The sequence below is a fragment of the Alosa pseudoharengus genome, unplaced genomic scaffold, assembly GCF_046254945.1.
Source record: "Alosa pseudoharengus isolate Yale_2024_CS ecotype anadromous, Long Island Sound unplaced genomic scaffold, YU_APseudo_1.1 YU_APseudo_1.1_scf_5, whole genome shotgun sequence".
Classification (NCBI taxonomy): Eukaryota; Metazoa; Chordata; class Actinopteri; order Clupeiformes; family Clupeidae; genus Alosa; species Alosa pseudoharengus.
In genome coordinates, this window is record NW_027468837.1 from 20,055,976 (window position 1) to 20,075,340 (window position 19,365).

Here is a 19,365-nt window from a genome sequence, read left to right on the forward strand (position 1 = left end):
AATTCCACAAAACTTGGCGTGCATTCAGAGGGTGTCATAATGATTCTACACTTCCAATTTCGTGCAGTTTTGACTATGTTAGGTCACAGATACCTGCGATTACAACACCTCATTTTTACTTTTTTGTGTTTAACTAGGTGGCGCTATACTGTACATGAAATGAATGGTTATGGAATGGGCCTTTTGACATGGCCCTTTGAGATCAACATACAAAATAAATGGTCCTCCAAAACCCTACGGTTCTCAAGATTCACAGAAAACTGTGTCTGCCCTACCCTCCTTTCGGGGGGTCCAGTCCAGCGGAGGGGCTACAGATCAAAACGAAAAAAGGAGGTTCCATGCTATCCATGTGGGGTTACATGCCCACCAAGTTTCGTGTACCCTGGTCTTACAGTGTCCCGGGAATCCTTGACGGAAATTTGGACATGCTAAAAAGAAAAAAAAAAAAAAAAAGAACAAAAAAATCTGACTAAACCTATATGACCACCGCTTCGCTGCGCGGCGGTCATAATAACAGAAGCTTTATGTCATAAATGTTTATGACTTGTTTTATGACAAGTTCATGACAGTGTCATGTCACTCTTATGTCGAAACTTTCAAGCAAAGTGTAACCAAGCTTTATTATGTTCTACACTTAGAAAACAATTTACAGGCACACATTTATTTATTTTATTTATTTACAGTCAATCATTCAATCAGAGCTACTCAGATAGGTCCCTATCTCCTGTGCTCCATACCATCTCCTCCTCAGGGAGGAGCCAAGGTCCTACCTGTGCCGAATCACCCTCTGCTGACAATGGCTGAGGGGATTAGTGTTTGTAAAGTGCTGTCTGCCACTGCACTCGGACTTACAGTAAGAAAGGCCTCTTATCCAATCCGATATGTATGGCTGTGCAATGTGGTAATGTGATGAAAGGAACGATGACTATTGAGAACCAACATACCTGGATGAGGCAGGTAAAACTAACAACCCCCCCCACACACACACACAATACACACAAATACATGCAAAGGCCTCTGATTAAGGACATTTCTTTCACTTGAGGTGACCCTTCTTATGAGACATGACACTATCCCATGAAAACACTTTAACACCAGGTTGGTACGAAATAATAGATTTTCTTTATTTTTATTTTTTTATTCCAGCAAATTTACAAGTACCACTGTTTGAATCCCCATTACAGCAGAAGAGAGACAGGATGGTGGTAGTGGTGATGGTACAGCAGTAATATGGTGGCATTGTGTTGAGCCTTCAACCTATCCTATAGTTCAAACCAAGAGCACAGGCCCAATACATATGATCTGACATAGATAGCTTTACCCCCAGACAGCCTTGAACTAGTGATCTGTCTGCACACGGCAACAGGAGAGTAACAGCTGTATTGATATTTAGCCTTCTGCTAACAAGTGAAGGGTGGATTTGAGTTTGTTTGGCATACAATCCATGCCAAATAGGGATTTTTTTACTTAAAGAAATTGCCATTAAGATCTGTGTTGGATTGTGTCTTGTTTTTTGTCCTTTATAAGATCTAGTGAAGGTAGCCATGGTTTGATTTGTGTCTTCAGTCTGTAACTGCTCACTTGTCCCATGCTCAGAGCCACATGCTAGCACACCACCACCCTATGCAGACAGTTACACAACAGTCTTGTCTCTTTTTTTGCACAGTTGTGCCTTTCCAGGAGTAAAATGTAATCATTACAACATAAAAATCAATTCACAGAATTAAAAAAGACAAAACGAAAAAAAAAAAAAAAAATTTGATAAAAGCTCTTAAAACTACTTTTCCTTTTGTTTAAAACCTTGCCGGTGATTTTGTTAAGGCATAGTTCTACAGTTGTAAATGTGAGGTTTCTGTCAGATATTAGGCACCACATGTCTGATATGTTTGTTAGGTTTGCCATGTTTTCTTAAAGGGGGCAAACAAAGTATGTCTACTGGCCCAAAACAAAACAAACATGAGCTGAAAGACAGACAAAATAAAATGAAAAATAGACAACTTATTTATAGAATAAATATATATATTATATACAACTTCGCTTTGTATACATCTAAAAAATAAATAAAACAAAGCGGCCCACACCCTGAAGAATTATTCACAGCCAGACAGCAGCGCCATGGCAACAGGTGAGTGTTCGCTGCCAGGCAGTGGTGTCATGGCAACAGGTGAGTTGCACCGAGGAAAAGAGACTAGCACAGACTCAGGATGTGTGGAGGCACGCATACTCCTGTGTTTGCCACCTGGTGGCCATCCTCTGGGCTGTGCCTTTTGAGATTCCCACAATGCCCTCTGGTGGCCACAGGATTACAGTACGTTTAGCACAGCAGTGGTCTCACCTCAGCTTGCCACAAGTCAGTGATACGCTCACTGACGTCTGACCAGCGTAGAATAAACAATTCAAGAAACCGATGACAGCAAAGGAAAAAGACATAAGGGGGAAAAAACAATGTCTTTGAAAAGCAATTCTGAAAAAATGCTATGCCATCCACAATTACACGTCGGGGAAAGTATTTGGACAAAACAAAAAAAAGAAAAAAAATCATCATCAATCAATGCAATTCATGTGCCCTGCACAGCATTATCAGGTGGACCCCACAGGTTTACATAAAACAGATGAGCCTCCATGGACTGGAGAAATGCATTTTACTGTAAAACAGCAGCAAAAACTGCCACGACTGCTGTATAAGACTTAAAGGCTCATATTAGTACAATGCCAGCCGTTAACAATGGTTAGTGGTCAGTTGCATTTTAAAGGAACTAAACACTAATTGCATTCATCTGCGTTGTTATCAGTAGCTGCTGCAACAGAGTGCATTGGTGAGTGTTATGGGTTATCATAGTTATAGTTTTTTTGTTTGTTTTTGTTGTTGTTTGATTATTGATTTAATTCCCCCAGGGGGGTCTGGTACAGAGGTAAATATATTCAGTTCCAGTCGCTTCATGCTTTTTTTTTTTTTTTTTTAAACAAAAATTCCAAGTTTTTTATTTCAGCCATGCCTTCATGTAGCTTTGTTAAATGTTCTTTGTGAGCCATGCTCTACATGAGCGTCTAACTACAGTGGGTATTGTGGCAGCCTGAGTACCCTAGAGGGGAGATTTTGGACATCTTTTGCATGATCCCGTGGTCTTCAGTCAGACAGCTCTGCCCAAGAGACACATCTTCCTTGGTGTGTTGGAGAGCAGACAGACACCTTAATGTGTAGCCCTTATAGCCAGTCCTAGCAAAATCTTAGTCAGCTTCTACCTCCGAAATCATCTTGAAAAAAAGTCCACCACTAAGTGTTGTCATAAAAGCAAATGTACATTAGTGTTGCTGGTAGTTTTTTTTTTTTTTTTCCTTTAAAACTAGGCGATTAAAGGGAGTTTTATCCATAAACTATTCTCAGTCGGTGGCCATTTTGAAAATCGCTCATGAGGCTTTCATCCTAAGTGGGAGGAGTTACAGAGGGAGAAATTGGGTGCAAGTCATCTTCATTTCTACACTCAGAAAACACACTGTCCTTCTGATTCCATTATCTAGCCATATAAAAAACTATGAGCGGTATGGGAAGACCGCATAAACAACGGCCAATAGCACAGCACACATGTCTTGCAACTAGTCAGCACAATCAGCTCTATCTAACCAGTCACAGGACAGTGTTTGTGCATGCATAGTTAAGGAGGAGCCACCCAGTTCTATGCCAATATTTACGTTAACTGTGGTCAGTAAACACAGAAATGTTACGGAAAAATAACGATGAAATAAACATGAAAACCACGAGCTCCGGTCCAACAGGATTTAAAGAGGGAACAAAGGAGTTCTTTAAGACTGAGAGGGAGTTTGGGACTGGGATGGCGGTCACACATTATGCGCATGAGGGCCAAGGCTCTCTGACCTTTACAGTGAGTGACCTTTGTGACCAGGGGTCAGTGTGTGGTAGCCTCTGTGCAATGCTCTCCCGTCTCCTGAGAGAGACACCAGGTGTAGCGAGGGGCGGGTGAGGCAAAATGGGGTGGGGGAATTAAAATGTACAAAGGAACACAAACACATACCTCTGGCAAAAGAGAGGTTATCTACTACACTTCATTCTGGTCCAGAAATTTTTTTTGCTTTCATTTGGGAGTATTGACAGTGTTCCGTTGGGAGTATTGACAGTGTTCCGTGGGAAAACTGGAGCTTGCGCTTCCTTCTCTTATAAACATTCTTTTAGTGTATTAAATACTCATTTACTGTACATTTCCGCACACACAGAGCACTTGGTGATTTGCATTCTAAGTTTGCGTTTTTTTGCTTTTTAAATATATTTGCTAAAACTTTAAGTGCAACTTGATCATATACTTTACATTAACGACCTGTAGGCCAAAGGGGAGGAGGTGTCCCCATTGAAAAATAATGAGGAACCTCCAAGTCAGCAACAACAATTTCAACATCAACATGTGTAGCATGTATTTTTTTTCTTGTAGTGGAGGGTTGTTTTTTTTTGACTGGCACTGTGGTGGGGAGGAGATGTGGGCACGCGGGTAAAGGCTTCAGAGCCTTTCAGTCGCCCACGTCAGTGTCCCGGTCCCCGATCAGCCACAAGATGTGGAAGCAGAGGGCCAGGAGGCCGGTTCCCAGCAGGTCGCCCAGTGCCGTCAGGTATGGAATGGAGAAGTTATCAGGGTCCATCCCCCGCCCCCACATCCACTGCACCATCCAGTTTGCCAGATAAAGCAGGATCGACACCTGAGGGAGAATTTTGAGAAAAAATCCTTTAAGAACTCTTTTGAAGATGCATTCGCTGTAGAGGCTTTTTATTAACATTTTCTATCATTTATTAACATTAATTTTCTATTGTTAGAATATCAGTGATACTGAAATTGATCACTATGCAATGGAATGTATTTTTTTTCAGAGTCAATAAATTACTATTTTTAGAGTTTGAGGTACAGAAACTAAGCACAGAGGCATCTTGGTGTGTGACTCAGGTGTGATGATTCAGGTGAGGTCTTACCTGCAGGAGAGCTGCGGCCAGATAGAAACAAATAAATATGGGGGTGAGGGTGGTGTGTCCACCCTGCATGGTGTTGATGGTGTAAAGGAAGACAAGGTGACCCGGGGCCACTAACAGGAAAAGCACTCGGGCTGACCGAGAGTTCACACCTGAGACAGAGACAGAGAACATGGAATGATATCATTCATTTGGAGGATAAGACATATTCTTGATTAATACAGATTCATATCACAAGTTTGCATGTCCTCAGGACCAAATGTCTGATAAGGTTTTTGTTGCCAAAATGTCAGACTATCCCATGCTTTTCACCTTTCCTTTACAACTACATAATGGCATTGCATTGTAACAAACAGGGTAATCCCTTGTAATTGTCATGTTCTTTTTCAAGACAAATCTGGTCATCATTGATAATGGCTGTATGTGTGGTGACTCACCTGAACCAAAGTAAGTAGTGCAGGGTGTGGGGCATTTGTTTGGCGTAGGGTTAGGCTCTCCCATAGGCAGCCCATTCATGTGCAGGTAGGTGGAGATCCGGCTGGCCTGAACAGCCACCAGGTTACCTCCCACACCTGCCATCAAGATAGGGAGAAGAGAGAGAGAGAGAAAGAGAGAGAGAGTGAGAGACAAAGAGAGAGAGTGAGTGTGTGAGAGAGACAGAGTGAGAGACAGCAACAGAAAGATCAGTATGCTACCTAAACATGTTTGTAACAAAGACACTAATCTATCGCGTGGGAGAGTAGTGATGGTGATGACACCATACTATAGCATTGTTCGTACTGTAACTCAAATGGTCCATGTTTTGATTTGCCATATTTAGCAAATTCAACAAGTGTTCCTTGAGAAGGCAGATTTAAGTTAGAGAGATTCCTCTCTCACCATTGATGACGGGGGTGAAGACGGCCATGCCAGCAAAGTTTGGGTTGGAAACTGTTTTATCCAGGATGAGCCCCCCAACACTGCAGGACAAACAGACAGGACAGGTGTCAACACTGGACCATGTGTTATGGTTGTGAAGCAATTCCAAAAAAACTTGTACAGAGTAAGAGGGCAAGAGTGGCATGTAGATCATGCCTTTAAAAAACTACAAACAAAATGTATTTTGGGATTAATAAAGTATCTATCTATCTACCGATCTATCTATCTATCTAATAATAATTGATAATTGTGTAAAAAGTGTCTTCCAAATGTAAATTTAAATGTAAATGTAACACTATGAATGCTGCAACAGAAAAGCATTGATAGACAAGGAGGGCCATGTGTTGCTGCTGCCCACCTGCTGATGGCCATGGCGATGATGACAGGCTCCCAGCCCGAGTACAGCACCTCTTTGGTTGATGGGATCCGGCGGGCGATCAGCACCCAGATGGGAGTGAGAGCCACAAAGAAGGCACACACCAACGGGTTGGCATAGTCGTTAGAGTCTGCAGAGAGGGAGACACGAGAGGAAACCATGGTGTGAGAGAAGGCAGGACAGGACACAGAGACAGAAATCTCAGTGGGTGAAGGGGGACTGGGATTCGAGGTCAGTAGGTCACTGAAGCGTCACAACACATTTGGTTTCAAAACCACGGCTGTGACAGAGGCAGGCGGAAGTGTGTAATACTCCTCTACGCTTCCCACAATGTCAGGCCGCAACCATCTCAAACAGTCGCGAGGGAATGCTGGGAGATTTTTCTGGGGTTAACCTCTAGTAAACACATAAACACCAAAAATGCCTACATTTGCCCACGGAATGTGAGTTTGATAGGAGGGGGGGGGACAGAAAGGTGGTCGCTATTCTTGCCATAAACATTCCCATGTGGAGAGACTCACTGCGGTGTGCCAGTGATGCGAATGGACCTGCCACAGCAGACCAAGGTGTGGTTGCTAGGCGCAATCGCTCAGCTAACAATAGCCCCATGCAGGGCATGGTCTGTGGACCACTGCAGTACGCCACATGAGGGATTGTCTCACCAGTGTCTGGTACTGACTCCCACGCAAAGGAACAAACAAAATTACGGCACCACACATATATCAAGTGTAAACATCTTAATCATAACCGGTCTTGTCTGGGTCTAGTCTGTTACTTAGTGCCACACAGACAGAGTGGCTACACTCATCCCCAGACATGGCCCTCTACGACATCAGGGGATTCACAATACAGAAAGATTTATGCCTTGATTTGACAGGCACAAACTCCCTGGCTGTACCGTATACTTGGGCTGGTTTATTACCATGGTGAGATGCTGCAGTGTGGTGGGAGGCAGCCAGATGGCTACTGAGGCATCTAGGACGAGCAGACGTTTAAAATACGCAGACTACTGTAATCAGAAGCTGCAGGGAGAGCCTATGGGTATCAACACCACCACTGTGCGTACTGAAAGTGCATCCAAAACAAAGCTGCTGCCGCTTTAGCTGTGAGCATAAGGACACATCAGGTTTGAAGACACATCACATGTGTCTTTTTCCCTCCATCTGTCTAGGCTGATAACACTCTTGGCACAAACGATCACTCACTGCCTTACTGCTGATAAAAAAAAACAAAAAAAAACATTAATGGCTTTCAGTATTCTGACAGCTGACAACATGAGTCATAAATAAGACAACAGCTAATATCCAAAAACAGTGTAATCATCAGTGCAACATGTGTACAAACAGGCTTAGCCTAGCATTACTCACTGGTGTTAACAACAGGAAGGTACACTGATGGACGGTTAATAATTAATGGCTAAAATAGTACCGTAATAACATGCATAACAGAGCCATGCAGTAGTGTTTACCTAGCTCCTTGTACAGCCCCGTGCTGATGCCTGCCAGCAGTGCCAGTGTGATGAGGTCACCCAGGCTGGCAGCGATGGGCGTGGCCACGTTGTCCGGGTTGATGCCCACCTTCCTGGAGCCGATGATCACGCCAATCATAATCAGGCCTGTGGACAGATGGGAGGGGATATGAAGGGCCCTGTACTAAGTATAACTAGAGGTGTGACTATACATCATGAGACTGATTACCTAAGCTTATGTATAGAGATGGTTGGATTATAAATACATATGTGTGTGTGTGTGTGTGTGTGTATGTGTGTGTGTGTGTGTGTGTGTGTGTGTGTGTGTGCGTGCATGTTCAAAGAGAGAGAATGTGGAGTGTACACTTATGTATGGAACCATCAATCAATAACAGGGAAGCTTTGCCAAGAGCACACAGCTTAGTTTGTCGAGTGTTGGGTGATGGCTTTGTTTTCTATGGGTATGTGCTGGGAGTACGTTCAGCAGTTGTATTGGCGCGACCTCTCACCTAGCAGCAGAGAGGCGATGAAGGCTGTGGCAACACTGCTGGCGCACAGGAGCACAGCATGGCCCATCTTGAACTGACCCTCTGGGATCCAGCCAAAGATCACGGCCGCGATGGAGGCCAGGAAGCCCACAACAGTGGCCTGGACCTGCGAGGGCAAACAAACAAACAAAACTCACTGACCTGTCCACAGAACCTTATGGACCTTATGTGGTGTGGCATTCAGAGGTTTTTAGAGGCTTTTAGATGCTCTGACCAATATGTGCCATTCAGTCCTACTGTGCTGTTCTGGCACAGAAATAAATAAAATGTGCTCATGCATTAAATAATATCAGTACATTTGTTTGTGTCTTACTGTAACAAATGGCATATGCTATGGTTATTTTCTCCTTAATGACAAGGAGCTGAAACTGACACTATGGAACAGACAAAAGCATGATTACTGATTACTGATCACTCCTGCATTCCTCAAAAACCTCCATCCACCCACAGTCCAAAGTCTGTGACCGAGGGCAGGTCAGATTAGTCAGAGAAAGGACCTCTTCGTGTTTGCTCTGCAGCTGGACTATTTAATTTTGAGGGGGATGCTTAGAGGAGCAAGGGCTCAACTAATCTTACATAACATCATTATACAATTAAATCTAATCTAAATATACAGTTAAAACCCGAGCCAGAAACATACAAACACGTGGCATTTTTACGGCACTGACCTCAACAACCTCACTAGATCGTTGAAATAGAAATAGAATGTACCTGAATGAGGGCCAGATTTCCCATGATCATCTTCCACTTGTCCTGAGCTGTATCCATCTGCCCAATATTAGCCTGGAGAGACACATAAGCACAGGAAGTGAGTCTATTTACAAGACCAACCATTATAGGCTCCCTTGTGAATCATCTCGGTTCTTTTAGTAGGGAGTGTGCACAGAATATTAATACAGCTGCTTTTCCTGGCTTTATGGTTTTTTTAGTTAATTGAGCCCCATTTGGTCACTTTATGAGCTGAATTTTCTTTAACCATTTTTTTTTCTCGCGGCACAATCTGAATATGTAGTGCTTTGCTGGCGCCTTTCGACCCGAGGATCAGGCGGAACAAAACCCTGTAGTGCGTGGAACAAAGGCGCGTTTGATCCAGTGGACACACATGTCCCCCCTGCCCTTGGCACAGCACTCATCTCATCTCTCAGAACAGACGCTGCAGTCGAGTGGAGAGGCTCGGGCCTGACAGAGGAGCCCTCTGTGCCGGCTGGGGGTTGGGTGGGCTGGGGTGGGGAGGGGACAGGGCAGCATACCTGAACAGTACCATCCCAAAGCAACCCCATGCATGCCCAGTCGAGTGGAGAAGGCCTGGACCACAGTTTGTCATGCAGTTGGGCCTGTATTGCTTTTTTTTTTTTAGTCACCTATTTTTGACTTTCTAAAATTCCATTATTTAGAGAAGTACATGATGACTCAAAATAATTTCAAATGTGTGTGTGTATGGGGGGTGAGTGTTTGTAAGATTGAGATTGAGACAGTGAGACAGAGAGAGAGAGAACGAGAGAAGGACAGACAAAGAAAGAGAGAGAGACAGAAAGAGCATATCGACCAAAGAGAAAGGGAGGTCTTGTGGATGTGGGTGAGTATATTTATGTGTGTGGCTGAGGCACTGAGTGAGTGAAGCCACAGTGCAGAGGGGGGCGCGTGGGTGGAAACAGACCACTGCTGGTGCGAATGGGAGAGGCAGTACAATCGCCACAGCACAGACCACTGCTGGTGTGAATGGCGAAGGGAGCACAATCGCTGCGGTACGCCGGGAGAATACATCTGAGGCCCCAAGCTGACGCTGCGCCAGACCGCACTGAGCTGCTGCCTCTACTGCCGCGAGACTCTGTGCCCTGAGACTCGCCCCGCCATTACAACAGCCTCTGCTGCACAAACTGTGGACTGCTAGTGACAACACTAACACTGCCAAGGACACAAGGTTTAGCTAGGAGTCCTTCAACTCCTAGCTTAATTATGAGACCGTAAAAATGGATGCTAAATTTGTGTGAATCCCCAAATACTTACTGCACTGGTGAATTTGTTTATGCAGTTTTTAAAATGGCAACGTCCCAAGCCTGAAGGTGAGCTGGGAATAGTTGCAATGGTCTGCAGTATCTTTGTCCTTCAGTAGGGAAAAAAAGATTTGGATCACTTGCAGTTCATGAATGGCAGCACTACAGCACAAACATGCTTGCCAATGCAGGGACAAGCAAGGGGAACTGTGTGTGAGTGTGTGTGTGCAAGTGTGACATTGTGTGTGGTAAAGTGCATGTGTAGTGTATGTATGTGTATGTGTGTGTGTGTGTGTGTGTGTGTGTGTGTGTATGTGTGTGTATGTGTGTGTGTTTGTGTGTGTGTGTGTGTTTGTCTGTGTGTTTGTGTGTGGGAGTGAGCTTTGTTTTAGGTAGGTGCCAGCAGCCTGCTGGCCTCTCTGCACTGACTCTGACAGGCCAGTCATGGCGGCTGTTCCCTTGCTGGCAGCGAGTGTGGCAACAGATGCAGCGCTCAATTTACCGGCTGGTCTGGAGTCAGCACGCTCCACCAGGGCCGACGGTTACTCAGATTACAGGGAGGCGGAGTGCACTGTTTCAAAAGCAGCAGTGACGGCAGCACAGAGAGCAGCAGAGCAGTCATGAGGACCGAGTCGGCCTGCCCCTGGCCCACATGGAGAGGACAGGCGCTGGAGATAAGAGAAACGTTTGTGTGTCACCACTGCGCACACAAGAGCGAGGGGAGGGTCCGCTGGTGCTGGGGGTGAGTGGTGGTAGAGTGGTGATTACGCAAATCCACACTGATAAGGCTGGTCTAGCATTCTCTGTCTCTCTCTCTCTCTCTCTCTCTCTAGGTCACGTTCTTTCACTCTCTCTCTCTCTCTCCTGTGGCTGCCACAGTTGGCCTTGCCTGTAGCCTGGGCTGGGTCACAGAGGTCTCTCTCTCTCTCTGGGGCAGCATGACTGCATGTCAGATAAAAGTACTTCAGGGAGTGGAGCAGACTGAAGTGGAGCAGACTGACCACACAACCTCTGACTTATTGGAAGTCGATTAGCCAGGCATGACAGCATTATCATAAGGGCCCAGCGCTCTGGCCGGCCTCATTAATAAGGCATGGCACTCAGACACAGAGCTTGGCCATGTGGGGCATGCAGAGTACAGCAGGATCCTAAAGACATGCTAATAATGGCAGATGCCAGAGCCATTCTTTTAAGCTTTCTTCGAGAAATTTACTTCATAGATTTGCAGCGTGCATATCAATGTATGCACTGTGTGAAGGTCAAGGCGGAATGAGTTTCAAAATCACCCAGACGCCCTAAATGAACCCTGATGTTTGCATTGCATGGCTTGCTGCTGCAACTAGTGGTGTCTCCCACACTCTAAACATATAATCCAGGTTTGAGACAGTCTATAATGGGAATGTCTTTGTGAGGGGGGAAAATGCTGTGAATTGTTTTGTGTCTACAGTGAACTTAGTGGTATTGCAATATTCCTACATAATACTGTGTGGTTGAGGCACCTCATTGTACTTTAACTTCCAAATGGTAAAGATGAAAGCACCCCAAAATGAATGCTGCTATTCAAGCATTCCCACAACTATAAGTACTGTACAAAAAAGTAAACACACCAGACCACAAGTGTTTTTTTATGATCAAAAGAGAAAAGTGAGTGAAAGAAATGGAGGACAGACAAACATCTGAGTACAGGATCGTTTCTGTGAGGAAACAGAGCAGACGCAGAGGGAAAAAAACTTGTCAAAATGTTGTCATGTGAACTCAATCCCCACACAGCGGTGGACCAGCTTTGCTCATAATGAGAGCACTTGGACCTTCCCGTGGTCCTAATCTGCTGATAATAAGCTACAATCTGAAAAAAAATGTAGCCCCCAAGTCAGGGTTGATTTACAAGGGATGGCAGACAGGAGGTTCTGGCTGTGGAAAATAAGTAATAAATAGCCAATCTCATTGTTTAACATTCTTCGGTATTTTAAGCCATCATAATTTGATGTTAAATCAATGGATCTCTAAAAACGTATGTGCAACTCTGAATTAATGCTAGGCCAATGAGCAGTGTGCCGTGACATAAAGCTCATGACGAATTTAGGAGAAGCAGTTCAGTAATTTACTAAAGCAACTAATCTAGTTTAGAACAATGATTATCAGGTAAGAAGTCACATAGAAGATAAAGAACTATCACATAGAAGATTAGTGAACTATCATGTCAAACAATTTCAAAAGGCTTGTTCGTGGAATGCTTAGGGTGTATTTGTAGTGTGGGAGGTTAAACGATTCTTGACCAAGGCTAGTAGAGACACTAAACCGTCCTTGTGGTTAGCTGGCATATTTACATCACATGTACTTATGTAAACCAACTTACTGCCACAGGGAAAGGCATATGTTTGTTTTCTTTTTAGTGTTTGTTTGTCACTGTTGTGATTTTCATGAAGGAGCACTGGTCACCCAACAGCCTCCTGCAGCACGACATGTTTACTCACCGCAGTGGACAGCCTGGAGGCGAGGGTCATCTCAAGGTTGCCTTTCAGCCCGAGGAGTGCTGGCACCAGGATGAAGACCTCACTCACCTCAGTGAACACCGTCCAATGCTGGGGGTCAGGATGTGGGGTTGGAGGGAGAGAGAGAGAGGGAGAGAGACCATGGACAACGGTTAGCCTACTCAACACTTCAGTTCACTTCACACTGGGCTATCTGGAGTTAGATGAGAATAGGCTCAGGGAATCAGTGTTGTCTTTTGTTCTCCCCTGATAGATGGAGGCACCATTGAGGATGCAGCAGGACTCTGACCTTCGGCAGCTTCTGCCTCTCCATATCGACTCAGGCGCTGTAACCGGAGCCGACCTCAGCTGGGGCCGATGTTCTTAAAAGCCTCTGCTGAGCGGAGAGTCTTGAACGTCCTGTGCCTAACGACATCACTGACCTCTTTCTCCATCCACGAGAGTGAGTCACATTAGGCAAGGTCCAGCCAGCCAGGCTGGTGGAATAATATTGGAAATCATTTCTTAATGACCTGCTTAATGAAGACCTTAATGACCAAAGATATTAACTTGAGCAAAGCCAGACGTGAGGCGCTTTAGCCGGGGGTTGAGGGACTAACAACACCTTTGCTTTGGCTACAAAAAAAAACAGACTCATTACACTGTGTCTGGCAGTGCTACAAAATGGTCAGTCACAGCAACTGGTCAAGCATTCATTTTGAGCCTACTGTCAAAAATGAAAAGCTTATGACTGCACAGTGATAGCTAGAATAATGATTGTACATTTTTCCCATTAGGGTCATGGAGGGAGAGAAAGGGGGAAAGGAGGAAAGAAAGAGAGGGGGAGAGAGAGAAAGGGGATAAACTGATATAGAGTAAAAAGTGCTTATCTTCAAAGCTGGTGCCAATGCTGCACCGCAGTTCCAGTGTTGACACCGGCCTGTGTAAATCAATGATGGCCAGTCGAAGCTATATATTTAATGGGGAGTAGAGGATAGTCTCACCTCAGAGACAAATATACCAAAAAAACTCTCCCTAAAACAGGCAGTGCTAGCAAGAGATGTGAGTGAGGGGTTCTGGATAGGGTTGACTCCGGTGGTAGCGTGTTTCAACAGCATTCTTTAGCCTTTCATGTTTCAAAAACGTTTTTTTTTCCAGGACAGTGGCTACCAACCAAAATGCACTGGGCAGTCGTCCAGCTTGGCACTTGTCCACAAAGTCTTTAGTTTCCAGGGTCTAAAGCAACCCCCCTGTCACAATCCAAGTCTAAAGCAACTCCTGCACATTGAACACCCACCCCGCCACCACAACGCTCACACACATACACACACCCCTTCCGTGCAGATATATGATGTCGTTTCCATGGAGCTGTGCCTTCATTTAGCCAATGCCTCCAACTCCTCAGTTCCCCGAACCCACCTCTTTGCAGCCCCCGGGTCTGGCATGCAGATGGGGGGTCTCTGGTTGCACAGTTGTGTAATGCTGGTACACTCTGCACCCCCCTCCCCTCCCCCATGTCTCTGAGGCACATCTTATATGGTCATAACCAAATGGGGGAGGACACCCCTTCTCCTCAACCATTCCCCTTTACTGTAGTAGACTTTCACTGTCAGGCATGACGCCCTGATGATCACTGTGAACTCACGACATCCTAAGACCACAAGGCATGTCGGAAAGACAAAAACAACAAGTCTTTTTGTGATTCACTTCTATTTGATTAAGTAGTTTTGCTTTAATAAATCAGTTTTACATCTTGACCATGCACAGATGCACACAACGCAAAGTTAGCAAAGTTATAGCTCACTGTTTCATTTCCACATACAGGAACTACGACTTTGCCTAAAATAAATAACACTTCACTGGTAGTCTCCAAATCCAACAAGTTGGGAGCTGGTTTCTCAGCAGTGACCCACGCATGTTTCCTGTAAAAGGGAACCTGGATGTGGTGAACCCAAGATGGCTTCCTGTGGGGGGTGTGTGTGTGTGTGTGTGTGGGGAGCGAGTCTAGTGGCAGGCCTTTGTTTTCCTGCCAGCAAAAGAAATACTTTTTTCCCCAACATCTGACATACAAACAGGTCTGACCTTCTACTCTCCATAAGACGCCTCAAGATATGAATGCAGACAGCAAGGCAACAGCTGCTGAGTTTCAGAGATCATGATGCAGATGCACCAGGCACAGCATGTGAGGAGACAGGGTGGAGCCTTTCGAACTTTTCAAGCAAGCAAATTCCTGCGTCACCTCACGTGCATAACTTGTAGGTTTTATGAATGTGAATGTGTCTTACCTCAACTGCACGCACTCACACACAAACAAACACAACACACCCAACACTACCTTGCTGGATGCTGCACAACGCAACATTCTATCTCCCTCCTGTTGCTGCATAGCGCAACATTGACTCTCCCGCTGGTTGCTGCGTAGCGCAGCATGCTTTTTATTTCATGTTTCTAGGTGTACAGAGGCTTAGATATTAAGGATTTGGTAGACGTTGACAATTCTTAGTATTTTTTCAGAAAACGCTTAGGAAATAAGGTTATTTAGTCTAGAATGCCATAGGATTCTATAGGCGTTTTTAGCAAGCATTTCAGGAGTAAATGGGTTAAATCAGAAACAGCGGCATCCATCTAGCCTAACACAGGCACTTTATACACTTAAGAAACACAATAGTGAATGCTAGGAGAAATGAATACAAGTGACAGACATAGAAACCAGTGAAATTTCCAATGAACTTCGATGTGGCTTTATTACTGAAATCACTCAGTAAGAGCCACTGAATAGAACAGGTGACTCAGAGAGATACATAGAGCAAGATAGTAAGCAAGATAGTACGAAAGAGAGAGAGAGAGAGAGAGAGAGAGAGTGAAAGACAGTGTTAAAGACAGAGTGACAGAGAAAAAAAAGGCCAGAAAGCTGGACAACCCTTAGGTCCATCTTGCTGACCCTCACAGAAACGGTCTAATGGCCAGTGTCATTAACACACTTCTCATTAGACTGTGATCATCTAGAAGGCCTCTCAGTGCCAATGCACACTTCCACTATAACTGATGGAGAGTTCCAGAGGGACATACTGTATTGGAAGGATGAGGGAGATTACTGTAGAAGGGCGTGCAATAGTTCCTAGAGCTGTCTAATCTAAAGCAGCTTACACTATGATCTTCACTAAGGAGAAAGGGTTCTGATGATGAACATTACAAACAGAGAAGTTGCGTACTTCCACCACCATAGTACTCTCTCCAGTCTCATGAAAACAAATTGGTAACAGTGAAGATCAGGGACTTGCCAGTTTGCCAGCCTGAAATGTCACTGTTTCCCAGCAACCAGACACCTCGGACTTTATCTTCATCGAAGACTGACCTTAACAAAATATATGACCTGTCGCCCAGGCTGCGGTCGTTATTTTTAAACGGGGAGACTGCACAAACACACACATACTGTACAGAGACGACGGCATAGTCAACAGGAAAGAGGCGAGCCTGACAGTAATTACAACTTTCCAAAATACCTCTCTCCACAGCCCTCGCAGCTCTGAGACTGTTTGTCACCGAGCAAGACAACCAGACCAGATCAGACCAGACTACAGGGTCCAGGCCAGTTTACTTTTGCATGGAGGTAGATAGTCCTGTCTGTGTGTGTGTGTGTGTTTGTGTGTGCGCGCCTGTGTGTGTGTGTGTGTGTGTGTGTGTGTGTGTGTGTGTGTGTGTGTGTTTGTGCGTGGTGTGAGTGCATGGCACCATTCCCAGAAGCTCCCTACAAAACAGCCAAGGCTCAGACTTAAGTTTCAGCCCCTCACCATGGCTTCATTTGATTCCGTCCCTGGACAGTGATAGTGTGTTTCAGTTCACTAGGTGAGCTTTATCATTACTGGGCTGTGGAAAGGGTTCATTGGGGTTATAGACAGGTTCCAGTGAATACAATCAACATGTGCAATTGTGAGGATGGGAAGAATAAAAATTATCCTGAGAAAAAAACCCCTAAAAAGACCATCCACTACATATTAAGCTGTAGATGGGTAAAAGGACACAAATGGTCAAGCTATAGTGTAAATTAATTTAAGGCCTGCATCACGTGCTGTAGGCATCTTTGGGATGAAGTGTTATGTAAACACTTTGACGGGCATCTAGTGTCAGACCATACTCAGAGTAGCACCAACTCAGCTCACGTGATGCAAGCACCAGATGCACGTGACAATACAGGAAACCTGTACATACCATCAGCCTATGGCAAAGATAGAGAAAATGCTGCCTTCTTAATAAACATAATTTAACATATTGTGGCCATTGAGTGGATAGCTGATGGTAGATTGTGGCACATCTGCTATCTGCCATCTATATCTTTTGACACCGCTCAAGGAGTAATTTCATCCATTTTTAGCACGGAAATACTTTTAACACTAACCTGCACCATGTCCAACACCATGCCCGCCGCCACTGTTCCAAACCCGGCCAGCAGGAATGGGAAGACGACCTGAAGTCCAATGGAGAAGGACGTCTCTTTAAGCGGAGGTGGTGGCACGGGGCTTTGGTCCGTACTGGTGTCGTCACTCTCGTTGCTTTGGCTGGCGTTCTCCAGGAGCGCGTCTTCCTCCCGCTGCCCCTTGGCGTTAGCCCGACAGTCAATGACCACCATCTCGGACCGGTCGCTCTCCTGGTCGCCCCGGTCCGTGAAAGAAGTCACCTCAGTGAGCTCATACTCCCCTGCCTCCTGCTGCGGGTCCTGGGTGCTCTCCGACAGGATGACCGGGTGCACCGACCCGTTCGAGTGGTGATATGCCGGTGCCACCGCTTCCTTCTTCATCTCTATCGCACCGGTGGACATTTCGGACAGTTTGTCTTGTTCTTTCGACCAAAGTACCATGCGGAATGTTGGTGATATTCTAATGAGAAAAGAAAATCGGTCCGAGAGCAGATACCTCTTTTCGGGCTGGGGTTTGATTTGTCAAAAGTTTACTTATCCCATTAAAGATGGTGTAAACTGACGACCCAGTGAGATCCGGAGAGGCGTACCACTCTTAGAGGTCGGATAAGAAAGGCAGGTGCATCCCCGTGCTCCAGGCTCGTGAGAGATCTTGCCTGTACTTAGGTAGCATACAAATGATAGACCCCATTCAACACGCTTGTATCTAGTTCAAATGAGTAAAACAACACTTAATTATTTTCATATGCGAAAACTGAAAACTTGTCCGTAGCGAACCAGAAGCAAACTAGATTGCTGCTGACTTCGACGGCATCTGGTTGTGAAACCGTCAGGATCTTCTAAAGATACACACTGAATGTACGTTCGTGTCAGTTCACCTAATGTCCCGTTCCGTCTTATCACGAGAAGATTTCACTTGTTCTTTCAAACCAGCCCTCGTCAGTTGTCCCGGGTTGGAAGCTTCTCACTTTACACCACGTGGTAAATAAGTTTTTGGAGGTGTATTTAAAGGTCCGGAGGAGTCCAGTATAGAGTTACAGCGTGTGATAAGGTCGAGCTGTTCCAAGTCACCTGCAAAGAGCAATTACAAAATAAATTTAAAAGGAATTAAGTCCACGCGATCTGACAATGTACTGGAAATGTCTTATTAAAGACTTTCCAGAGAGATTAGCATTACATCTCGCGCAGCAGGTAGGCCTATGAGAAGACTGCAGTCAAAACACTAACACTTGCTGCTTACACTACACTTAGTGTATGCTGGAAGGTCATGTTGGGTGTATATAAAAAGTTGTAAACTCGCCCACGTCTTTTCTGACTGATTGTTGACTGTATTGCGCGCTCTAGCCAGACTGATCTATAAATTGCACATTATACCTTACTAGCTTCCTATGACTATAAATATATACCACCCCTCCCAGAAATGGGAAACATCCGCAGTGATTTCTACATAATTGTAAGGACATCCGCAAAGGATACGCTTCAGCGTCAATTTGCTCATTACCTCCACAGTACAACAATCCCCCTACTTGGTAGTCAGATCATATACTGAGCAGTGAGCGACGTAAATTTGCTCTACAGATGGTTACTTCAGTAAAACCCGAAACAACTGTTTTTTCTAAAAACGAATAAAACGAATGTATACTGAGTAAGTAATTCTGATGACTGATGCAATAACCAAAGTAATGCCACATTCAGAAGCCTAACACGAGTAATTTAAAACTACTTTCCGTTAAAATGTAAAATGATTCAATACAATCAGAAGAACCTAATAACGAATGCGTTTTGTTTACTAACACGGAGCCAGACATAAAGTACATCACATTATGGCTTTCGCTACCCATTTATCTGAATTTTCAAACAAGCTGACATGCAGCTTTGAAATTACGCTCAAGGAAGAGCACGAGCAATACCAGCGGAGAGACCAATTTGCTAAATGAAATGCAAAAAAAGACTGCTTGATGATGTTTGCTTTGGCAGGTAGGTTTAAGCTATGAAGTCAACTAGTAGCCTACCTTAGGAAATTGCTGAAATTCGAGGAGCTGCCGCACGGCTACGGTAGAATTCCTCTATGCGAACCACTTATTATTACCTTCCCAAATTATGGCCGCTTGTTTCTTGGGCTTGAATTACCGTTTTCCAACCCTTAAGTAGGGCTATGGCCTGGACATGGATTAATAAGTAACCCCCGGTTAAGGCTCACACTCCGG

The 19,365-nt window shown here is 44.8% G+C and overlaps 1 protein-coding gene across 2 annotated transcripts; it reads right to left on the minus strand.

Annotated features, from left to right (window-relative positions):
- Window positions 1–1,099: 1,099 nt before the first annotated feature.
- Window positions 1,100–19,365, minus strand: slc41a1 (solute carrier family 41 member 1). 2 transcript variants are annotated; one of them, XM_076267663.1, is made up of 12 exons: window positions 19,171–19,365; window positions 18,037–18,229; window positions 17,141–17,814; window positions 12,748–12,855; window positions 8,991–9,062; window positions 8,241–8,385; window positions 7,732–7,878; window positions 6,246–6,393; window positions 5,849–5,928; window positions 5,407–5,541; window positions 4,973–5,121; window positions 1,100–4,704 (listed from the first exon to the last, which is right to left on the minus strand). In XM_076267663.1, exons 3-12 carry the CDS (start codon window positions 17,597–17,599, stop codon window positions 4,519–4,521), a joined length of 1,629 nt encoding a protein of 542 aa, XP_076123778.1. In that variant the 5' UTR covers window positions 17,600–17,814; window positions 18,037–18,229; window positions 19,171–19,365; the 3' UTR covers window positions 1,100–4,518. The 2 variants fall into 2 exon arrangements, with proteins under 2 accessions (XP_076123778.1, XP_076123777.1); XM_076267662.1 differs by having other exon boundaries at window positions 17,141–18,229.

Excerpts from the sequence above, each read along its gene's own strand:
- slc41a1 (XM_076267663.1), bottom strand. The coding sequence starts at position 17,599 with ATGGTACTTTGGTCGAAAGAACAAGACAAACTGTCCGAAATGTCCACC. Across the intron at positions 8,386-8,990 it reads GAAATCTGGCCCTCATTCAG|GTCCAGGCCACTGTTGTGGG; the intron begins GTACATTCTATT and ends TTGCCCTCGCAG. Across the intron at positions 6,394-7,731 it reads GGGGCTGTACAAGGAGCTAG|ACTCTAACGACTATGCCAAC; the intron begins GTAAACACTACT and ends CCCTCTCTGCAG.